Here is a 19,694-nt window from a genome sequence, read left to right as displayed (position 1 = left end):
GGTTTGGCTGGTTTTCCATCCATCATGAAACTGAAGCGAACCACAGCACACAAGCAACAAGCAAACCCAGCAAGTCTGGTGGTGGAAGCACAGGATAACAGAAGGCAGGAATTAATGCGAGGGAAATTCTAGATCGCAAGGATGAACACCTTCCGTCTTTGCAGCCGCACGCATCCATTATGATCCGCTCCCCCCCCCCCCAATGCGCCTTGCCCCTGATATAAACCCCCCCTTCCCCTCGCACTCGCTGCATTGCTCTTCTTCACCCAAAAATTGCCTCGCTTTAACCTCTGTCTCTGCTGCTCCCTGGGGGTTGTTCGACGGAAACCATTGCAGCAGGTAAGAAAGTTTGAGTCTTCTCGGATTCCTTGCGGGGTTTGGTGTTCGGCGGTTGCTTTCTTGGAACTGATTGTGTACGTTTTCGATATAGGAGATTAGAAGAGATGGACGCGGACACCTTCCCAACAGGGCTGCGTGTGCTCATCGTTGGCGATGACCATGTCTACCTCAAGATCCTAGAGAGGCAGCTCAAGTATTGCAACTACAATGGTGTGTATTCTTGCCTTCTTAGCCGCCCCTATTTCCCCGATTCCATTGTGATAGAATTTTAGGCCAGACGATGAAATTGTTTTGGAATTCTGGTGGTGCGACACAGCGACGGTGGTGACGGATGCCAGGATGGCGTTGGACATTCTTAGGGAGAGGAAGGACAGGAATCAGTTCGACCTGGTGATCAGCGACGTCGTCATGCCCAACATGGACGGCTTCAAGCTCCTCGAGCTCATCGGCCTGGAGATGGATCTCCTAGTCATAAGTAAAGCCCTTGGTCAAACTCATTTTCCCATTTTTATGCATGGCATTCTTCAATTTTGATCTTATAGAGTATAGCGATCATGAGAATTTGTTGTACTACCATTTTTGGATGTTGTTCTGGATAGATGTATTGAATGGATTGCTTATTATAACTCAGTAAAGCTACTAGTTATGAATGTTTGGCTAGGATATCATTAAAGGTCTAGTAAATATGCCAATCATAAGTCTTGATTTTGGGGTGCATGTGTTCAAATATAATCAAGCTAATAATTGTTTGTGTTCTAGTCTTCACTACGTGAAAAACGGTTTGTAGCAACGGGACAAATTTTTTGTAGGGGCGGTTGGTGATGGAGCCGCCCCTACACTGGCGTGCTCGGGAGCCCAGACACCAGTCGTCCCTACAAATGGAACAGCAGGGGCGGCTGGTGATATGAGCCGCCCCTACAAATGGGTCTAATTTGTAGGGGCGGCTCACTCACCAGCTGCCCCCGGTGTTGGTATTTGTAGGGGTGGCTGGTGATTGAACCGCCCCTACAAATGCTCCGCGTATAAACACCTGCTATTTGTAGGGGCGGCTCAATCACCAGCCGCCCCTACAAATGACCCACATATAAAAAACTGCAGCACCTTCTTCCTCCTCGCGTTACTCACTCCAACCCATGAAAGAAAGGTGGGGAGGCCTTGGGCACCTCCTAAAAATTGCTCTACTAAGGGGGGGAGGTTTTGGCCTCATATCCTTTGGTGGAGAGGTTGTAGAAGGTAAGAAAATGTTATTCCACACTTTTTTTTGAAGTTTTAATGGTTGGTTAGTGAGTAATTAGAGTTTTGTTTTTCTCTCTCTTCTATGGTGCTTAAGCTACTAATGAAGCAAATTAGACCCAAGTTTTGAATGTACTAGGGTAAATTAGGTAGGGGAACAAGATCATACCCTTATTTGGTCCATGTTTCTTGATTTTAGTGAACAATTAGTTAATTTTATGGATGTTTCTTGTGCATGTAGATCTAGATCTAGGGTTTGATTTTTTTATTAATTTTGTTTTTTAAATTTGTGTTTGATGAAATTGGACTAGGGTTTGTATGAAAGATATTGGGTAAAATATAATTGTTGCTAATTGTTGTCTTTGAAATTGTTTATTGTAATCAGCAAATATGTATTTTAATTATTTATGGATAAATGGACCATTAATTAATTTTCCTATACCATGGTGTGTTTGTATGCTTCATGTAATTATATTTGATTTATATTCATATATATCTGAAGTATATACAATTATTCTTAAGTAATTATTAATTTGATTCATTTTTATATATATCTGAATAAGTGGTCCTTTAATGTTTTTTTTGTTGTTGTTGTAAAAGATGGAGTATAGGAACTCTTGGATGTATGGTTCATTAAGGTTCAAGGCAGGTTTCTGTGAAGAGGCGGATAAATTTATTGAAGCCGTAAAGAAGCATGCAACGACGTTGACAGAGAATAAGGATAAATTATTTATCCTTGTAAAGATTGCAAGAACCGTATGGCATGGATAGATGTGACTATCATCATATCACATTTGATTATGCGAGGATTTGTTGAGGACTACACAGTGTGGATTCATCATGATGAAATGGTTATTGTTAACGACTAGGATGAGGAGGAATACGACGACGAAACTATAGAATCCCTGTCCCAATATTCAGCAGAGCTTGATGCACAAATGGATTCTGAGTTTGGCAATGAACAAGGTGGTGATGCTGGTGGGTGGAATGGTAACGATGAAGGTGGTGCCAATAATAATGGTGGAGCACATGTCGGGGATGAAGATGATTTGGAGGACATGATTCGAGCCCTTGGACCAAAGATTTTACTAAATCGCCCAAAAGGTCTAGAAATTTTAGAAAGGGTAACAAAAGCATTGAAGGAGACTGTGTATGGTGTTGAAAAGGGTTGTCCAACACATTGGACATTGCTATGTTTTGTGCTTGAGCTACTCATCCTGAAGGCTAAGTACGGCTAGTCAGACTGTAGTTTTAATGATCTATTGCATCTCCTATCATGGGTGCTGCCACAACCAAACTCAGTTCCCGCCAACACATACTAAGCGAAGAAGGTCATAAGTCCATTGACAATGGGAGTTGAAAAAATCCGTGCATGCCTCAACCACTGTGTACTTTTTCGTGGTGAAACGTTCAAGTCACTAGATAAATATCCCTGGTGTGGGGCCAACCGGTACAAGAACAATGACCTTTACGGTGGGGATGAAGCCTCCATGGGGAAAAAGAGGAATAAGAAAGGTACAAAGAATATGGTACAAGAATCTCAGCCCCCAGAGGACACTCCATTAGGCAACGATGCAAAGCAGAGAAGAATTCTTGCCTTGGTAATGTGGTACCTGCCAGTGACCGACCGCTTGAGACGTATCTTCCTAAACCCTAAAGAAGCCGCACTCATGACATGGTGGGATGATGAGCGCAAGGTGGATGATGATAAGATTGCACACCCGACTGATTGTAGTCAATGGCAAATGTTTGATGAGAATCACAAAGAATTCAGTGATGACCCAAGAAATATACGGTTTGGCTTGAGCACTGATGGAATGAATCCTTTCAATGAGAGGATGAGTGACCACAGCACTTGGCCAGTGATCTTGACCATGTACAACATCCCAACATGGTTGTGTCAGAAGAGAAAGTACCTTCTCCTCACTATTTTTATTTCTGGCCCTAAACAACATCCCAGTGATCTTGACCATGTACAACATCCCAACGTGATCTTGACCATGTACAACATCCCAATGATAGAGCATGATTTTAGAAAAAATTAGGAAAAAAACCATCACATTTGGAGTTAGTATCAGGGAGAAAAACTAGTTACAAGTTTCAGCCACAGATTAAAAAGAGAAATCACACTTGTTAATCATTGATCATCATGAACAGTTGTGATTTTTCTTTTTAATCTCTGGGTAAAATTTGTAACTATTCTTTCTCCCTCATACTAACTCCAAATGTGATGATTTTTTTCCTAAAATTTTCTAAAATCATGCCCTATCAAGTTACTGTGTTGATTTGGTTATTCTTTTCATTTGACAAAGTTTGAGCAATTCAAATTTTCAAATTTAAAAAAATGACAAGTTCTAAAGAGATTTTCAACCATTAAATGATTTTAGCTGAAAAAGTGATGAATACCAAAGTTGTATAACTCATCAAGATCTACAACTTTTATTTTGATCATTTCTTCATCTGACAAAGTTATAGTAAACATTGTTCACAAATCAACATGTTTCTCGTATAGTTCATGAAATTATGAGTAATATATGAATTTGTGAACAATGTTTACTAATACTATGTCACATGAAGAAGTGACCAAAATAAAAGTCGTAGATAGTGATGAGTTCAACAACTTTTATGTTCACGACTTTTATTGTTGAAATTATTTAAGGTTTCAAAATCTTGTTTGAAGTTGCCATTTATTGAAATTCAAAATTTCAACTGTTCAAATTTGATCAAATGAAAAGATGATCAAAACAAAAGTTGTACATATTGATGAGTTCTACAACTTTGGTATTCATGAGTTTTTCAGCTGAAAACATTTACTCTTTCAAAATATTATTTCAAGTTGAAATTATTTGAATTTCAAATTTTGAATCCTTCAAAAAAAAGTCACATGACAAGATGACCAAAATAAAAGGTGTACATGTTGATGAGTTATACAACTTTTATGTTTACAACATTTTCATTCTATTTCATTTAATGTCATAAAATTGTAGTCGAAGTTTTAAAATTCAAATTTTTAATTTTTTTTTTGTTTTCTATATTGTTTTGACTATAATTGTTTATATATATATATATATTTCTGCATATATAGAATAATACAAAATATTATATTTGTGCATATATACAATTGTTCTTATATTACTTTATGTTTTTGTGATATAAAAATACAGAATTAAAAATTAAATAAAATAGAAAATATTTGTAGGGGCGGCTAGATCAGGAACCGCCCCTACAAATGCATTTGTAGGGGCAGCTAGATTAGGAACTTGTAGGGGCTGCTGGATCAGGAACCGCCCCTACAAATCACCCTTGGTATATAACCGGGGGTGCTCGGGTGACTAATTGTTGGGCGCTCACTTCTTCCTCCCGACACCGTCAGGCTGCCTCTCCGCACCCCCGGGCCACAGCTCAACATCCCCGACGCCACCGCCTCCCTCTCCGCACCGCTTCTCCGCCGCCTCCCGGACCTCTCCCGACGCCGGCGCCCCCTCTCCGCACCCCCGAGCCACAACTCGACATCCCCAACGCCACCGCCTCCCTCTCCGCACCACCTCTCCGCCGCCTCCCGGACCTCTCCCGACACCGGCGCCCCCTCTCTGTACCGCCGGGCCATAGCTCGACACCCCCGGGCGGCTAGGGTTTGCCAGATCGACTTCGGCGGGGGCTAGGGTTTGAGCTCCGCCGGCTCGGCCTCGTGCTCTAGCTGGTGTCCCCGCCACCGGCGCTCCCTCTCCAACCTCGACCACCGAACTCGTCGGCCCGCGCATGCTCTCCGGCATCTACTTCTGCCGCCGCCGCCTCCCATGCTCTCTGGCATCCGCGCTCCTCCAACGACGGGCGGCCCGGCTGCCTGTGCTCTCTGCCGTCCAGATCCCCGGCCACCGCACACAGCTGCCGGCGTCCCTCTCTGTCAGGTCTTCTACAGGTACTCCCAACCCCTTCTCCATTCACTGGCTAGCGATTGAATGAACTTAGGTGGATAGCACTTGTTGGAGTTTATTGTTCGGCCCATACTGTTTTTTGCTTACTTAATCACCACTTTGGTTCTTAATCCACTTGCCGGGTGTTGGGTGTTAAGAGTTATCTAACTGTACGCCTAGCTACATAGTATGCTCATACACTAATACTCTAGCTACTAATTGGGAGTTGTGATCTTGAGTCTTGACTGAGTCGAAGATGCTGATATGAGCGGTTAGCGCAAATGTTTCAACACACAGGAATTTTGATACTACCAACAATGCTGCTGTGTTAGCTTATCTCATAACAACTATATATGGGAAGGATTTCTTTTAGGCATGATGTGTGAAATGACTTATATTTTATTTCTTTGTTTAAATGGCCAATTTCGGCTGGCTCAAGGCAAGTTAGAATGGTGCAACAGCTATTCTATTTGATGTGACGTTTATTTGAAATCAGAGTCTAGGTTTGGCCATGGCATAGAAACACTTCCTAGAACATCTGACCATGTCCACTAAATTTCTTATAAACCATTCACCTTAAATTTTTTTCCAAATTAAATGTTTATAAAAAAAATATTACCCTGATCCATCTTTAATAGAACTCTCTTCACTATCTTTTTTTTTTAATAATGGAGCTGCTGACTTCAAGGTAGTGAAGCCTTGGCAGAATTCGATACCCCAATAATGCCTTATATCTATTTGCAATACCTTCCGGCATAGGAAATTTGCAATACCTTGAGATCTTTGCAATAATTTTATGGATGCACTAACAAATTGTACTGGTTTACAAGTATTGGACCTCGGAGATAATCAACTCCAAGGATTTATACCCAGTTCCGTAGGCAATCTTTCAAGCGATCTTTTCTTTTTCAGTTTGCAAAATAATCCTATCTCTGGTAACATCGCTGCTGATATTGGGAAACTAACTGGCCTGACAAGAATTCAGCTGTCCAACATCCTTAAAACGATTTTACCCGGAACCAGGTCTGTCCAGGAACCAGGTCTGTACGTTTGCACCACCCATGCATGTACAGTGTGGAGTCAGAGCTATTTCATCCGCTAGCTAGCTTTGTGAATACGTTTGCTGATACGTATCGTACGCATGACTGAATACCTATCTATCGCCTACTGTTGAGGGTGGCAGTTTAGCCTGTTTTTTTTATGCTCTTTGTTTTTGCTGATTTGGATGCGCTTCTTTTTGGGATCGACTCTGCATGGCCGTCTGCATTGTCTTATTATGAATAGATAGCCTATCCCCGAGGTAAATAGAAACCGACACTATACTCAATATGACCACTAAAATATATACTTAGGGCTCCTTTGGGTAGCCCAATCCACGGGGGGGATTCCTGGCTAATCCGCGTGGGGGAGAAGGCCAGTGTCTTCGCTGCCTCGCCAATCCACGGTGCCCTTTTGGATACACCACACCCCCACGTAACCCGTGCCTTTGTAGCCCTATCCCCGTCAATTCCCCGGGGCGCAGAAAAAACTACTCCGCACTCGCGATTCTCTTTCCCCATCGTTCTATCCCTCGCGCTCGCTAGATGACTGGATCTCCAAGCGTCTCTGCCTCGTCATGGCCATGGCTCCTTGACGTTTCTAAAGCACGGCGCCGTCCTCCCGGGCCGTAATGGCGTGCTCCTCATCCCGCTCCTGGTCCTCATGGTCGCCCTCGCCGCGGCGCTGCTCATCAGCAACGCCCTGTCCGTGCAGCCGCTAGACGCCGCTGTGCTTGCTGGACGCAGACGCCACCAGCCGCGTCGACCCGGCCACCGCCGCGTACCGGGATCTCGTCAAGGCCCTCCAGTCCGACCTCCAGCGACTTCTTCTCGCCGCCGTCGGCTGCCTCCTCGCCGCCGTTGTGGCCGGATCCGCCATCAAGATCTCCACCGTCTTCTCTGCCGCAGACCGACGCGCCACCGTGACCGAGGCGCTCGGTGTGGCCCAGGGCAAAGTCTAGGGCCGTGCTGACCATCGCGTTTGGGTACGTCCTGGAGCTAGCCCGCGCCGCCGCCATCGTGGCCCTGGCCGTGCTCGCGCCTCACGGTCATCCTCCTGGACTACTCTCTCATGCTGCTCTTTCTCGACGCGCTGCTTGCGCTCCTCGCCACGCTCTTCCTCGTCTACCTCACCGACGTCTATGCGCCGTCACTGTTGCCGTGTCCGCGGCAGAGCCCAGGCGGCGTGGCGCAAGTGTAGTGGGCCGCGCGTGGTGGCTCATGCGGGGCCAGGGCGGCCATCTACATGCTTGCACTCAAAGCCACCAGCGGAGTGGCCACCGGCGTCGCCTACCTGCTGCTGCTCTGCTCTGCGCCGGAGCTGCACGACTTTCCACGCCCATGTTCTCGCTCCCGTGCACAGATTGCACCGCTGGAAATTTGGCATCCGTGGGTTACTGTCACCGGAGTGGGAGGGGATGTCATGTGCAGGGCTAAAAATCTCCTTTGGTGTTGAAATCCACGCGCATTTGCCCCCATGTCATCCAAAGGAGACCTTAGGGTGAATCTAGTATATATCGTTGCTGGAGCATTGCTAACACAACTCATGCATGCTTAAGGACATAGCATCTCCTATATATGCTATATAAGCTGAAATTAATTTTTACTTACAAGTAGTATTCGATAATGAAATACAACAACAAACCATGATAAAGCTCAATATAATTATATGTATATAAACAAACTCATAATTTGGTAGCAACTTCTCAAGTACCTTGCTCGAAATTAAACCATTCCAATTAATATTGTTCATATGATAGGATAACTAGATTGGAAAATTAGTTAAGAAGCTAATATTGATACGATAACCTCAGCACCTCGATATAAACTGAATGAATTTATGAAATTGACAAGAGGGTCAAATCATTTTAAGATAGTTTCTATCTTGACAGAAACATGTTTCAGGGTTCTTTCCCTTCATCCTTCAGCAGCATGAAAGCACTGCTGGACCTTAATCTGTCCCATAACAAATTTTCTGGTCCAGTGCCACAATTCATCGATTAGAGGTCGGATAGTTCATGTGATCTTTTTTTTTAGAGGTAGCTTTGCACGTTCCTGTGCGTGCGTCCTTTCTAGAGCAGGTCGGAGAGTAGCCCCTTGTCGCTGTGCATGTACTGTCCGTGCTTGATTTTGGTTGGTCAAAAGCTTGCTTGATGCATCCGTGAAATACCAAATCAATCATTGGCTATATATATTTACTGAAAGTGTTATATTACTTCATTTTGATTAGAGTAGTATGCATGGTTGAGAGCTTATCTCCATTTGTACCTCTCTCTCTCTCTCTCTCTCTGATGTGTGCGTAGCAGCAGCAAGGCTGCTCGGCCAAGCCTGCTGATCCGCCAGGCCATCCAGGCAAATCGGCCAAGTTTTTTGTGCAGCAGCAACATCTCCTTCCTGTGTTGTGCGTTGCCTTGTGAAGACTGATTTTCTGATTGCAGCTCTTGGAATTTCCAGTCCAGCAAGCTGTTTCGTTCGTATCTTCCGTGTTTGAGCTCTTGGAATCTCCTTCCAGTTTGACTTACTAAGTGGCTCCTGCTATACTACCATCCTACTACTCCTCTCCTACTCTCAACTGCACTACTAAGTGGCTTTGCTCGTGTACTACTTCTGCTATACTACTGTTCTACTACTACTCAACTACTCTCTACTCTACTACTACTGAACTACTCTCTACTCTACTGCTATACTATTGTCCTACTACTGTCCTAGACTACTCTACTGAACTACTACTACTCTACTTGCTACTGCTAGCTACTCCTACTACTAGCTGGCTGCTACTCTACTCTCTTCCCTAGCTGCTGGCTGCTACTCTACTCACTTCCCTATACTACTAAGTGGCTGCTACTAAGTGGCTCACTTCTACTACTCTATCTACGACTACTACTGTATCTAAGTGGCTGCTGCTCTTAACTACTGGCTGCTACATTTCTCTACTCCTCCTCTACTCTACTCCTCTACTATTACTCTATCTACTATTACTCCTCTACTCTAATCCATTATTTACCACATCTAAGTTACTAGATTTTGATCTGCAGGGGTCTTCCAACCATGTGGCAGCAGTCAACTGTTTTTTGGCTATTTTTCCTATCCTCTATGTTTGGGAAGCAGCTGCTATTTTTTTACACCTTTTCCTCTCTATGTTTGTTAAGCATCTGTTGCTTTTTTTGCCAAATCTCCCCTCTCCTCTCCTCTCCTTTGTTTTGCCGATGATGAAATTGTCTAAGTCCATACATTATATCGAATATGAGCTGATGATCAAGAACTTGTAAGGAACGTGGCATCATTAGCAGCCGCCCCTACATTACCTTCTCCTCTCTTCTCTGTTATGATGCCTTGATGCTCCAAGTTTAAGATCAGATGATGATTGACATGTTTCTGAGGCCTCTACTACTGCTACTACTCGTTTTTTATATATTGTTGTTTTATAGGACTACTTTGGTTTATAGACCTTTTTGATTTCTTATATCTTCTCACGTACCTAAAGCACACTTTCTTGCATCTATTAGAACAAAGCATGAAATAATGTCACGGACACCAGACAGTGCAGCCCGATGCCCCGAGCATGATGAGCAGCCAACCTATGAGGAGCAAGCACTAGAGGACCAGCTTACTCAGGAGAAGTTCAATAACGAGATAGAAAATGATCTAGAAGTGATGCTTACTCAGGAGCAGTGTGACAAGGAGGAAGGGGGAGCAGAAGGAAGAGTAGGAGAGGTTGCTGAAGGCGAAGAAGAAGAGGATGATGATGATGATGATGACTCAGAAGAGGGATATGTAAGTCCTGAGGATCCTTTCCCACGTGAAGCCAGAAGGAGGCCAACGGAGGAAGATTTGGACAAGGATTTTGACCCGAACGAGGAGGTAGGGATAAAGCCTTAGCTTGTAAATTTTGCTAAAGCTTGGCTGTGTTACCTCTGCTAACACTTTGACCTGTCGTATATACAGGTCCCTCCTGAAACTCGGAAAAGACAACATCGACGTCCGTGACATCTCGCTAGACAAGACAGAGTAGAGGAAAGGAGAGCAGAGGCAACAGCTATAGAGATGGACATTGAGGCCTCTGCTCCACAACCTCAAGACACAACCACGACTACCAAGCCTAAGAGGAAACAAGGGGATAGAAAAGCAAATTTATATCCAGATAAGGCATGCTATGTTATAACGGAGGTCGAGTCAGTAGAGGAGATCCTTGAGCCAAAGGAATTAAGAGGATGATTCTGTAATGTGACCGGAGCCCTAGTAAGAGATAAATTGAACCCAGCAATCCCTAACTGGAAAGAGGTACCAGAGAAGAAAAAGAATGAACTATGAGATAGGTAGCTGAAGCTCAATTTTAGATTTTCAGAGGGTAAGCATGAACTGGTAAAAAAAATGCTTTCAGGATGATGGGAGAGTCATTCTGACGTTGGAGGTCGGAGCTCAACAAGAAGTATATCCAAAAGGGGTTAACTCCCTTCAACGAGTTCAGCAAAATAACTCCTAGTCAATGGGAGGAGCTCGTGGCTCAAAAGACTTCATCGGAGGCATTGGAGCTCAGTGCCCGTAACACCGAGCTAGTGAAGTGGAACAAACACCACCATCATCTAGGCCCCGGTGGCTACTATACCAAGGAAGAGTAGTTTAGGAAGATAGACGAAGAGGCCGCAACTGCTAGGAATATCGATGTGATGAATTTGAAGGTACGCTCAAGGAATTGGATATATGCGAGGAGTACAGAATCATCCGGCCGTAATCTTAAGTTTGATAGACCAGAGACCCAAGAGGCAGTATCAAGGATACTGAAATATGCTGAAGACAAGGAGAAGGGCTCATTCAATCCTTCCAGAGAGAGGGACAAGCTTAGCCTTGGCTTGAGAAACAAGGAGTACACAGGCTACACCAGGGGGCTAGGGAAAAGGACGACCTAGAAGCAAGGATTCGAAGAGGACAGACACATGTACAAGAAACATGGCAGAGACCGGGAGACTAATCTTGAGCTCGAAGTAAAGGCTCTAGTTGCGAAGGCGTTGGAGGAGCAAGGATTGTCTATAGAGCCACGGACATTAATGACGCCACCAGGAGAACTGGCATTAGTTGGTAGCCCTCCGAAAGTTCCTAGTAGCCAAGGTTCCACTGTAGCCACAAACCCCGTCGATCGCATACGGGAACCAACTAGTTGCACCTTGGTGTTTCTCAGCGGGCGGCAAAACATTGTGATGGAGGTGGCAACGGGTGTGGCACATCCTCCCGATGGCTTACACCACAATAATAAGATTTCGCCGGACTACACTAGGGTCGAGGTGCATACCGTGAAGCCCGAGTTCATGCAGTGGAGAATAGACTACGCAACTCCTGAGGGGCTGGTGTTACTCGGAGACGTAATGGGGCAGTTCATCCTCTGGCACAAACAGAACATTATATTGATTGCTTCTTCGCCGCCTCCCGCTCTCCCAAATTTGGAGGGAGTTGTTGAGGTCGGGGAGATATTTTCACAGTCTTATGACCACCACATTCTTGAGATGCCACATTCTTCCTGCCTCCTAGCGAGCATGTGTCTTCTCCAGCTCGTACCAAGCAAGTGCATATTGAGATGACACAGTCTTCTCAACAAGCATAGCTGATACATGAACAACGAGTGCCTCCTAAAGAAGGAGATGCACAAGAAGATGAGGACGTGCCTGAATGGGAACTTCGAAAGAAGCATCCAATCACCATAAGACCAATTTATGTTCCGATGAAAGACGTCTCGTCGGTGTCCAAGTGGCATTCCCATGACCAGTTCAAGCCTGAGAACCAAGTTAAAAAAGTCACATCATGGGGTTCTGAGGAGGCCGTCACTAGCAAACTCCACCAAACAGCAAAGCAGTATCCAAATATTGATGCCATCAAATGGTCAAAGGATTGCCCAAAAATATATGAAAGAGGCAAGCCCTTCCTACCAAACCAGGACATCCAGCGCCTACCACTTGGAATGAGAAGGTTCCATGATTGGTACTTGCATGTTCTCCCAATGAGCATAGACCTCATACAAGCATGCTTCCCCACCGGCACATTTGGAAGCCCAACCGGGAAAATTGTCTTTGACTTCAATGACATACAGACATGCTTTCACCTTGGAGCAATGGAGATGAATCTAATTCGCACGTGGTGCCTGTAAGTCCTTGTCCTCCCGATATGATATGAATGTAATCTTTGAATTTTGTTGTAACTAACCCATGCCGTGATTTGTAGAATGCAAGTGCACATTGTCAAACAAATGCCAAGTGTGAAAGCCGGGTATATAGACCCTCAAGCTATAGCACAAATAAATTTTAATTATCCTAAACAGTGGCTACTGGATGCCAAAGAGCTAGCTACTGGAAAGGCTCTTCAAGAGAAAGAGCACATCCGTACGGCAAAACTAAGGGAAGAGTCCCTTAAGGTTGCGGCATACATTGCCCTGGCTTTCAAAATTCTCCAACAGCACTCTACTATATGGCTACCATACAACTTCGAGTAAGTTCAACTCTATACTTAAAGCTTATGCAAAATAGCTTATCTAGTTCTATGATTAAATCCATATAGCAACCACTGGATTTGTATAGACGTCGATGTCAGGAGGAGCATGGCATGGGTCTTTGATTCAATAGATAGGGACCCGGTGACATACAAAGACTTCATATCGATTCTCAAGACGTATACATATCGACAATCCTCATTAGCTTATATGTTTGTATACATACTTCTAACGTTCACTTTTGGATACTAACAAGTTGTATTTGCTAAAATAATTTGAACAAGGCATTTAGGTTCTATGTCACTAAACATCACGGAAGGCATGATCCAGCAAGGAAGGAAAAGCTAGCAATAAAAACACTATGTGCGGTAAGTGTAACTTACTTCTTCAGTACTCCATTACATGGCTGTCAAAAGCATTACTTAACATTTTCATAGGCAAAACACATGGTGCCCCAAGCAGAAGCCTGGGAGTGTACATTGTGGATACTATATATGTTCTATGATGAGTAACACCGGTGCCTACAGGAGACACCCCTTAAGGGTAAGTTTGAACTTCTTCACCCGTAGTATAAAAACTTCGTACATGGTATGAAATACTAAACCGAAACTTACTCTCTTGTGGTGGAAAGAAGAGAAAGAAATGAAAAGAGACCCATACAAGGATGACCAACTCTTAGAGCTCGTCAGCGACCTTTGCAACTTTATATTGGACCATATTGTACACGTCAAAGGCACCTACCATGACCGAGAGGCTAACTTAGGTAGAAATTCTCAGTACCAACACCTTCGTGAGACTGAAATGCTAGCTCTAGAACATTGATAACAATGTGTATGGAATTTGACATTGGTTTTACCTTGTGAATTATGTATATTTAATGATGGATTGTATATATTCTTGTGAATTGGACTTGTAATTGTAGTTTATATAATACTCTTGTGCTTGTAGTTTATATAATACTCTTGAGCGAACGCGGTTCGGAACGTTGGTCGTTGGACGTTCGGTGGGATTATCTTGCTTTCCTCGCTCACGTTGGTCACGGGGAGTTCGGCAACGCGAACACTGGTCGCGGGGCCTTCGGCGGAACATTGGTCGCGGGGCATCCGGCAACGCGAACGTTGGATGGAATACGCGGAAACAAACAGTGTTCTGGTCAAAATTGAATTGTAAATTTGAATATTTTTTTTGCGGGAAAATGTACTGTAGGGGCGGTTCTAGACTGAACCGCCCCTACAAATAGATATTATAGGGGCGGCTGTACTACAAATCGATTTGTAGGGGCGGTCTGGGAACCGCCCCTACAAATACATAATTTGTAGAGACAGTTTGGTAGGGGCGGCTGGCCAAACCACTCCTACAAATGGTCTTGAGCCGCCCCTATAAATGATATATGTAGTAGTGCTTGTATGTTACCTCCTGTTCGTAAGTGCTAAGTACAGTGGCGCTGGCTACTTATTTTTGTCATTTGTAGCTTCACGCTCACAGTTTGTTTGTAAGCATTGCATGGAAACTAAAATTTTGTCTGTTTTCAGTATGCATTAGACCGTTACTGTTTGTTCATATAAGCGCTAGATGATGTTGATGGACTTCTTAATGATATTGTTTTTAGTTTCATATGTTATGGCGCATTCATTAGCCCTATGGAAAATAAATTTTGTTTTTTGTACTTGTGTGTGTTACTATTTGTTCATAGCCAAGTCGACATCTCATTGTTTTCAATTTTAGTTACACATATGTTATAGTTTTCCCTATATGTAATCGAATTTTGTTATTTGTCATTTTGTGCACTATCGTTGGTTCATTGACGAAAAGAAAATTATTTCACCAAAAAATTCCTTCTGAAGTACTGCCTTTGGTCAAAAATAATTGTCACATTTGACTTTGCACGGTTCTTGATGCATATCTTTTTCCCTAAAATGTTGATGTGTATCTTTGACCTCTAATTTGTTCTAGAATATTTCCTAAAATTGTTAAAATTCATGAGGCTTTGCAAGTGTTTTGAATAGAAACCTATACATATAACTTATATCTTAAAACCCATTAATTTAAAAGTTAATAATGTTTGTAGTTTTTAAGCTTTGACCAAAGCTTGCCCAAAATGACATGTTTTTGTGACCAGAGGGAGTATCTTTCTTTTGGAATTGTATTGTTGTTATATACTTTGCTGATGTGGTAAGCACCCTTTCCTATGTCTAATTGGTCTTAGGGTAGATTTATCGTCTAAACCATTTTTTTCCTTCGATTTTCTTGCATCTAAGAGGGGGAAATTACTGTGCTATATGGTTCAAACCAGACACCCCTTCTAGTCATAATTGAAGCTTGTTTGTGGTCTACGGCTAAGTTATAAATGCAAAGTAGGAAGCATATTAGTGAACCATTTAGAAATTCACATTTTCAGATTTCATCTAACTTTTTTACTGCAATTTGGATGGAAAATTTGTGAATTTCAACAATTTCAGATGCAAAAGAAATTTTAACAAATCCAAATCGCTGAATCAATCTAGCTACTGAACTGTTGCTTGTAGTTAATTTCATATGCTACTATTTGTTCATATGTAGTAGGTGCAATCAGTAACTACTATATTGTTTCTTGTAGCTCGTGTGCTACCATTTGTTCAGATTTAAGTAACAGGAGCAATCAATCTAACAATTGAATCCTGTCACTTATGCACGGTTTCGTACAATGCCATGGATTAGTAAGCCCTATAGGTGCAACCAAGATAACTTCTGAATTTATCGCCTGCAATTTGGTTCATTAGTGTTGGTTTTTATAATAACTAGACGTTTCCATAAGGATGTGAACAATGCCCCGTTCTAATAAATTTGTAAAGTTTATTTTAAATTATTTGAAATGACAAAAGTGGAAATGATAGAGAATTGCATTTACCATTTGTATAACATGTTTTCTTAAAAATGAAAGTAAATGACACATGCAATGCCTAAAGAAAACAGAAATTGAAAAATGTGCCTAGTCAACTGAATATGAAGGCCACTAGACCATTCATTGTCTAGTCTATTGAGCTTATTGACTTCTGTATATCATAATTGACTTATGTTGCCTTATGTCATGCAGTGCTATCCACAAACAGCGAGACACAGACTATAGTGAAAGGGATAAAGCATGGGGCCTGTGATTATTTGGTAAAGCCAGTGCGCCTCGAGCAGCTTAGGGGGATAAGGACACATGTGGTGAAGAATAGTAAGAATGATCCACGGAACAGCATCAACAGTGACAGTGATGATGCTATTCAGAAGTTGCCATCTGGGGATGCTGATAAAGGTGAGAAAATTGGAGCAAACCGTAGAAAGAAGTATTCAAAGAAAAACAAAAGGGTTGTGGATGTTGCTGATGAGGAAAATGAGAACACATCAGCACAGAAGAAGCAAAGGGTCCGGTGGTGTGGTCAACTACACTGGAAGTTTGTAGAGGCTGTTGGTCAGATTGGCATTGACAGTAAGTTCTCATGTTTCATGGATTTATCTATCAACAATTCTTCTGTTAAATATGTTTCTCTTAACAAATATTTTGTTGTTGTAAATGTAGGGGCTGTTCCAAAGAAGATATTAGAAATCATGAATGTGGAAGGCCTTACTAGAGAGAATGTCGCCAGCCATCTGCTGGTTTGGTTTTCTACTCTTATGCTTGATCGCTATGCTTGTGTTACTATCAACTATATTATTGTTAAAGATATACACACAAAGCTCTAGTCGCGTACACATATGTATGGAGTTTGGTATGTTATACACATGTGCACTTCTAGAGTTAGTTTTTCTTGCCCTGAATTTCTTTTGTTTCTTCCCATGATTAAGAGCCCACTTCATTCATTTTATGGATTTGTCATTTTTTTTCTTAACAAAACGTTATTTTTCTATTTTGTGAGTTCAGAAGTACTGAATCTACCTCAAAAAACTCAGCGACGGCACACTGACGAATTCTAATCCATTTGCTGATGAAACTGAAGCATTGTGGAGAAACATGAATGTCCCATCCTTCATTGGCTCTCCGAGCTCAAGCAACCATTTTGGAAAGATGAATTCCTCATCTACAATTGGAACGCAGACTTTGCTGCCCACACAGTCAGTAAATGTCATGAGCGCACACAAAAACTTGGGCATTCCTCGGTCAGACATGGAAACAGTTGGCCATGGTGCCAACCTGCACAAAGATGTTATGCCTATGCCAGTGCAGGATATCAGCAAATTCATCTCTTCTGGCAAGTCCTATGCACCTGTATCGAGTGGTGGGCTGCCAGGTGCAAGCCAGTGCTTCCCTTCTGGTCCTTCTGGCAACTCCTTTGGAAATGTTTCAAATGGTGTGCTGTTGAATGCAAGCAAACCTTTCTCTGTTGATATTTCTGGGAGTTCATTTGCAAACAGCTCAAACGACGGTCCACCATTGACCTCGAACATGTGCTTTTCTTCGTCACGTTCTTGCAGCTCCTATGCGAGCATATTGCGTGGCAAGATTTTGGGATCAAGCAGAGATATTCCTTTCGAAGACATAGCAAATGGTGAGATGCTGGCTCCTGGTCATTTACCATTGCAGTTTCCGGAGTTGGTGAACCAGCCTTCGGTTAAGCCTCAATCATGTTCTGCTAGCTTATTTAACAAGGTTGCTAGGGAAGTTCACCAATTTGCAGGACCTAGCAACTCCCGGAAAGCTGCTATGCCATCAAGGTTTTCTGATCTTGGTCATAATATTGGAACGTCTGAAGATCCTTCACAGGGTAACATTTTCAAGATCAACCAGTTGTCAAGACTTGCACGCACCTCTGGACAGGTTCCAACTTTCGGAAATGAGTATCAAAAGAAAATCACAGGAATCATGGGGAAAGCCATACCAGTGGTTGGTTTCGGAGAGCAAGTGGCACCATTCAGCTTTGGAAACGACAAACACTCTACATTGACGCCGATTGGCAATTCTGCTTTGGCTAGTTCTTCAAGCACGAGACCTAACCTTCAGATAGACAATTCTGCCATGCTAACCCAGGTGCTGAATGGCGGTGGTGCAAGTGACAACCTCCATGAAGGTAGCACTGTTAATCAGCAAGCAGTTAATGACCAAGTGAATAACATCAATGAATTCCTCATGGGAACAAGTGAGGCACAAAATGCGGAGAGTGGTGACTTGGATGATTTCCTTGCTCACTTGGTTAATCAAGTAAGATCCTTTCTCCTCCTTTTTATGCATACAATCTGTATCTGTCCTTATTTTCATTGTATTCCATTTCGCATTTTTGTGCAAAAGTAAATTAACACATGAGGAATTTCCTAACTGATGTTGGTTTAATTATTTCTAGTTAAATAAAAAATACTTCTAGTTGTTAGTACTTAGTGGCTCAGTGTATTGCTCAGATTCATCATGCTTGTTCATGCATAACCTGACCATAAGACATGTTAAATTGCTAGCTTATTTTAAATTTACTCTGTCTAGACTAAGGCTTTGCATGTGGAATATATTGATGACTACTACTTAAATGATATTTATCTAACTAAACTTGTTTTCTTTCAACAGGATTTCGTCAACAATGGTGATTCTTTCATGGACGGGGTCTGGGAATTCGCCCCTTGACTCTTGAAGAGAGATATTTTTGCTTCGCCTAGCTGCTGACCAATTCATGGTTCTCGCATGTTGTATGCGCAAATTTGCAATGTTTGTACTAGGCTAGCTAGGAGCAGGCAATCTTTGATGGAATCCCCGTGTTTCACTAGTGTAGTCATGTTGGTTCTCTTTTGTATCAGCTGTAGCTTTTAACCTGTGGTGTTAAGTTTGGCAGGAGGTGTGGATGTGCCACCCCTGCCAACCCCTGACCTATGTGTTCCTCTTCGGCTTGAATTTTAGTGATGATTTTTATTTTTACATAAAACAACCTAGCCCCTCTTAGGGGTCCTTTTTAAAGTTGTGATCATAGACAAAGTTATGCCAGCTTTTCCATGTATGTTTTAGCTATCCAGTGGTATGATTTTCATGAACTATTTGAACTGTTGTATTTCATCTGTTTTTTAATCAGCTTCCATGTATGTTTTAGCTATCCAAATGTAATTGCTCCTCTAATATACACATCTTCTTTTTTTGTGTGTATGGTTTTCAGTTCAGCAGTAGTAGGGCTGCGGACAAGTAGCTTGTAGTTTGCCAAGCAGGAGCGGCTTCCATATTGTTCAGTGTATCTCTAAAGGTTTGTTTGGTTAATCTCCAATCTGATGGTATTAAGGGGATTTTTATCCTCTACATGTAAAAATCTCCCTCAATCCCTTTGGACTAGGGATTAACCGAACAAGCCCTGAGGTAGCTTCAGTTTTGCTTGCGTGATCTAAAGTCTTAGATGACACCAGCAGCTTCCTGAGGTAGCTTCAGTTTTGCCTTGATCTGAAGTCTTAGATGACACCAGCAGCTTTAGCAGTTCAATTTTCTTGTTTACATATCAGTGAGTGAACAGTGAACGGGAAGGAGTATTAGTGCAGCTTTGTTCAGCTCCTGGTAAAAGGACAAGGAGTACTTCGGCGCTTCCTACTAGTGTGATTGGTACTAGTAGCTGATTATTATTTCCTCTAGATTGAGATGGGAACAAAATATTAGAGTGAAAACGAGTAAACCTATTCATTTTCGTGCATCAACTGTTACGATTAAACGACCAACGATGTGAGAGAGCCGGGCCGCCATCCCAGATCTCCGTCACCACCACTCCCCAAGGCCAT

The 19,694-nt window shown here is 42.7% G+C and overlaps 1 protein-coding gene and 1 pseudogene across 1 annotated transcript; both read left to right on the top strand.

The window, feature by feature from the left end:
• Positions 1-202: 202 nt before the first annotated feature.
• Positions 203-18,570, top strand: LOC136488170 (two-component response regulator ORR24-like). Its single transcript, XM_066485186.1, has 7 exons — positions 203-339; positions 431-549; positions 656-814; positions 16,072-16,452; positions 16,543-16,619; positions 17,059-18,159; positions 18,514-18,570. Exons 1-7 carry the CDS (start codon positions 203-205, stop codon positions 18,568-18,570), a joined length of 2,031 nt encoding a protein of 676 aa, XP_066341283.1.
• LOC136487144 (uncharacterized) lies at positions 5,332-7,960 on the top strand (annotated as a pseudogene).
• Positions 18,571-19,694: the final 1,124 nt, after the last annotated feature.

Source organism: Miscanthus floridulus, chromosome 10 (assembly GCF_019320115.1).
Source record: "Miscanthus floridulus cultivar M001 chromosome 10, ASM1932011v1, whole genome shotgun sequence".
Classification (NCBI taxonomy): Eukaryota; Viridiplantae; Streptophyta; class Magnoliopsida; order Poales; family Poaceae; genus Miscanthus; species Miscanthus floridulus.
The sequence above is the reverse complement of the archived record's forward strand: the minus strand, read 5'-3'. Positions and strand labels throughout refer to the sequence as shown.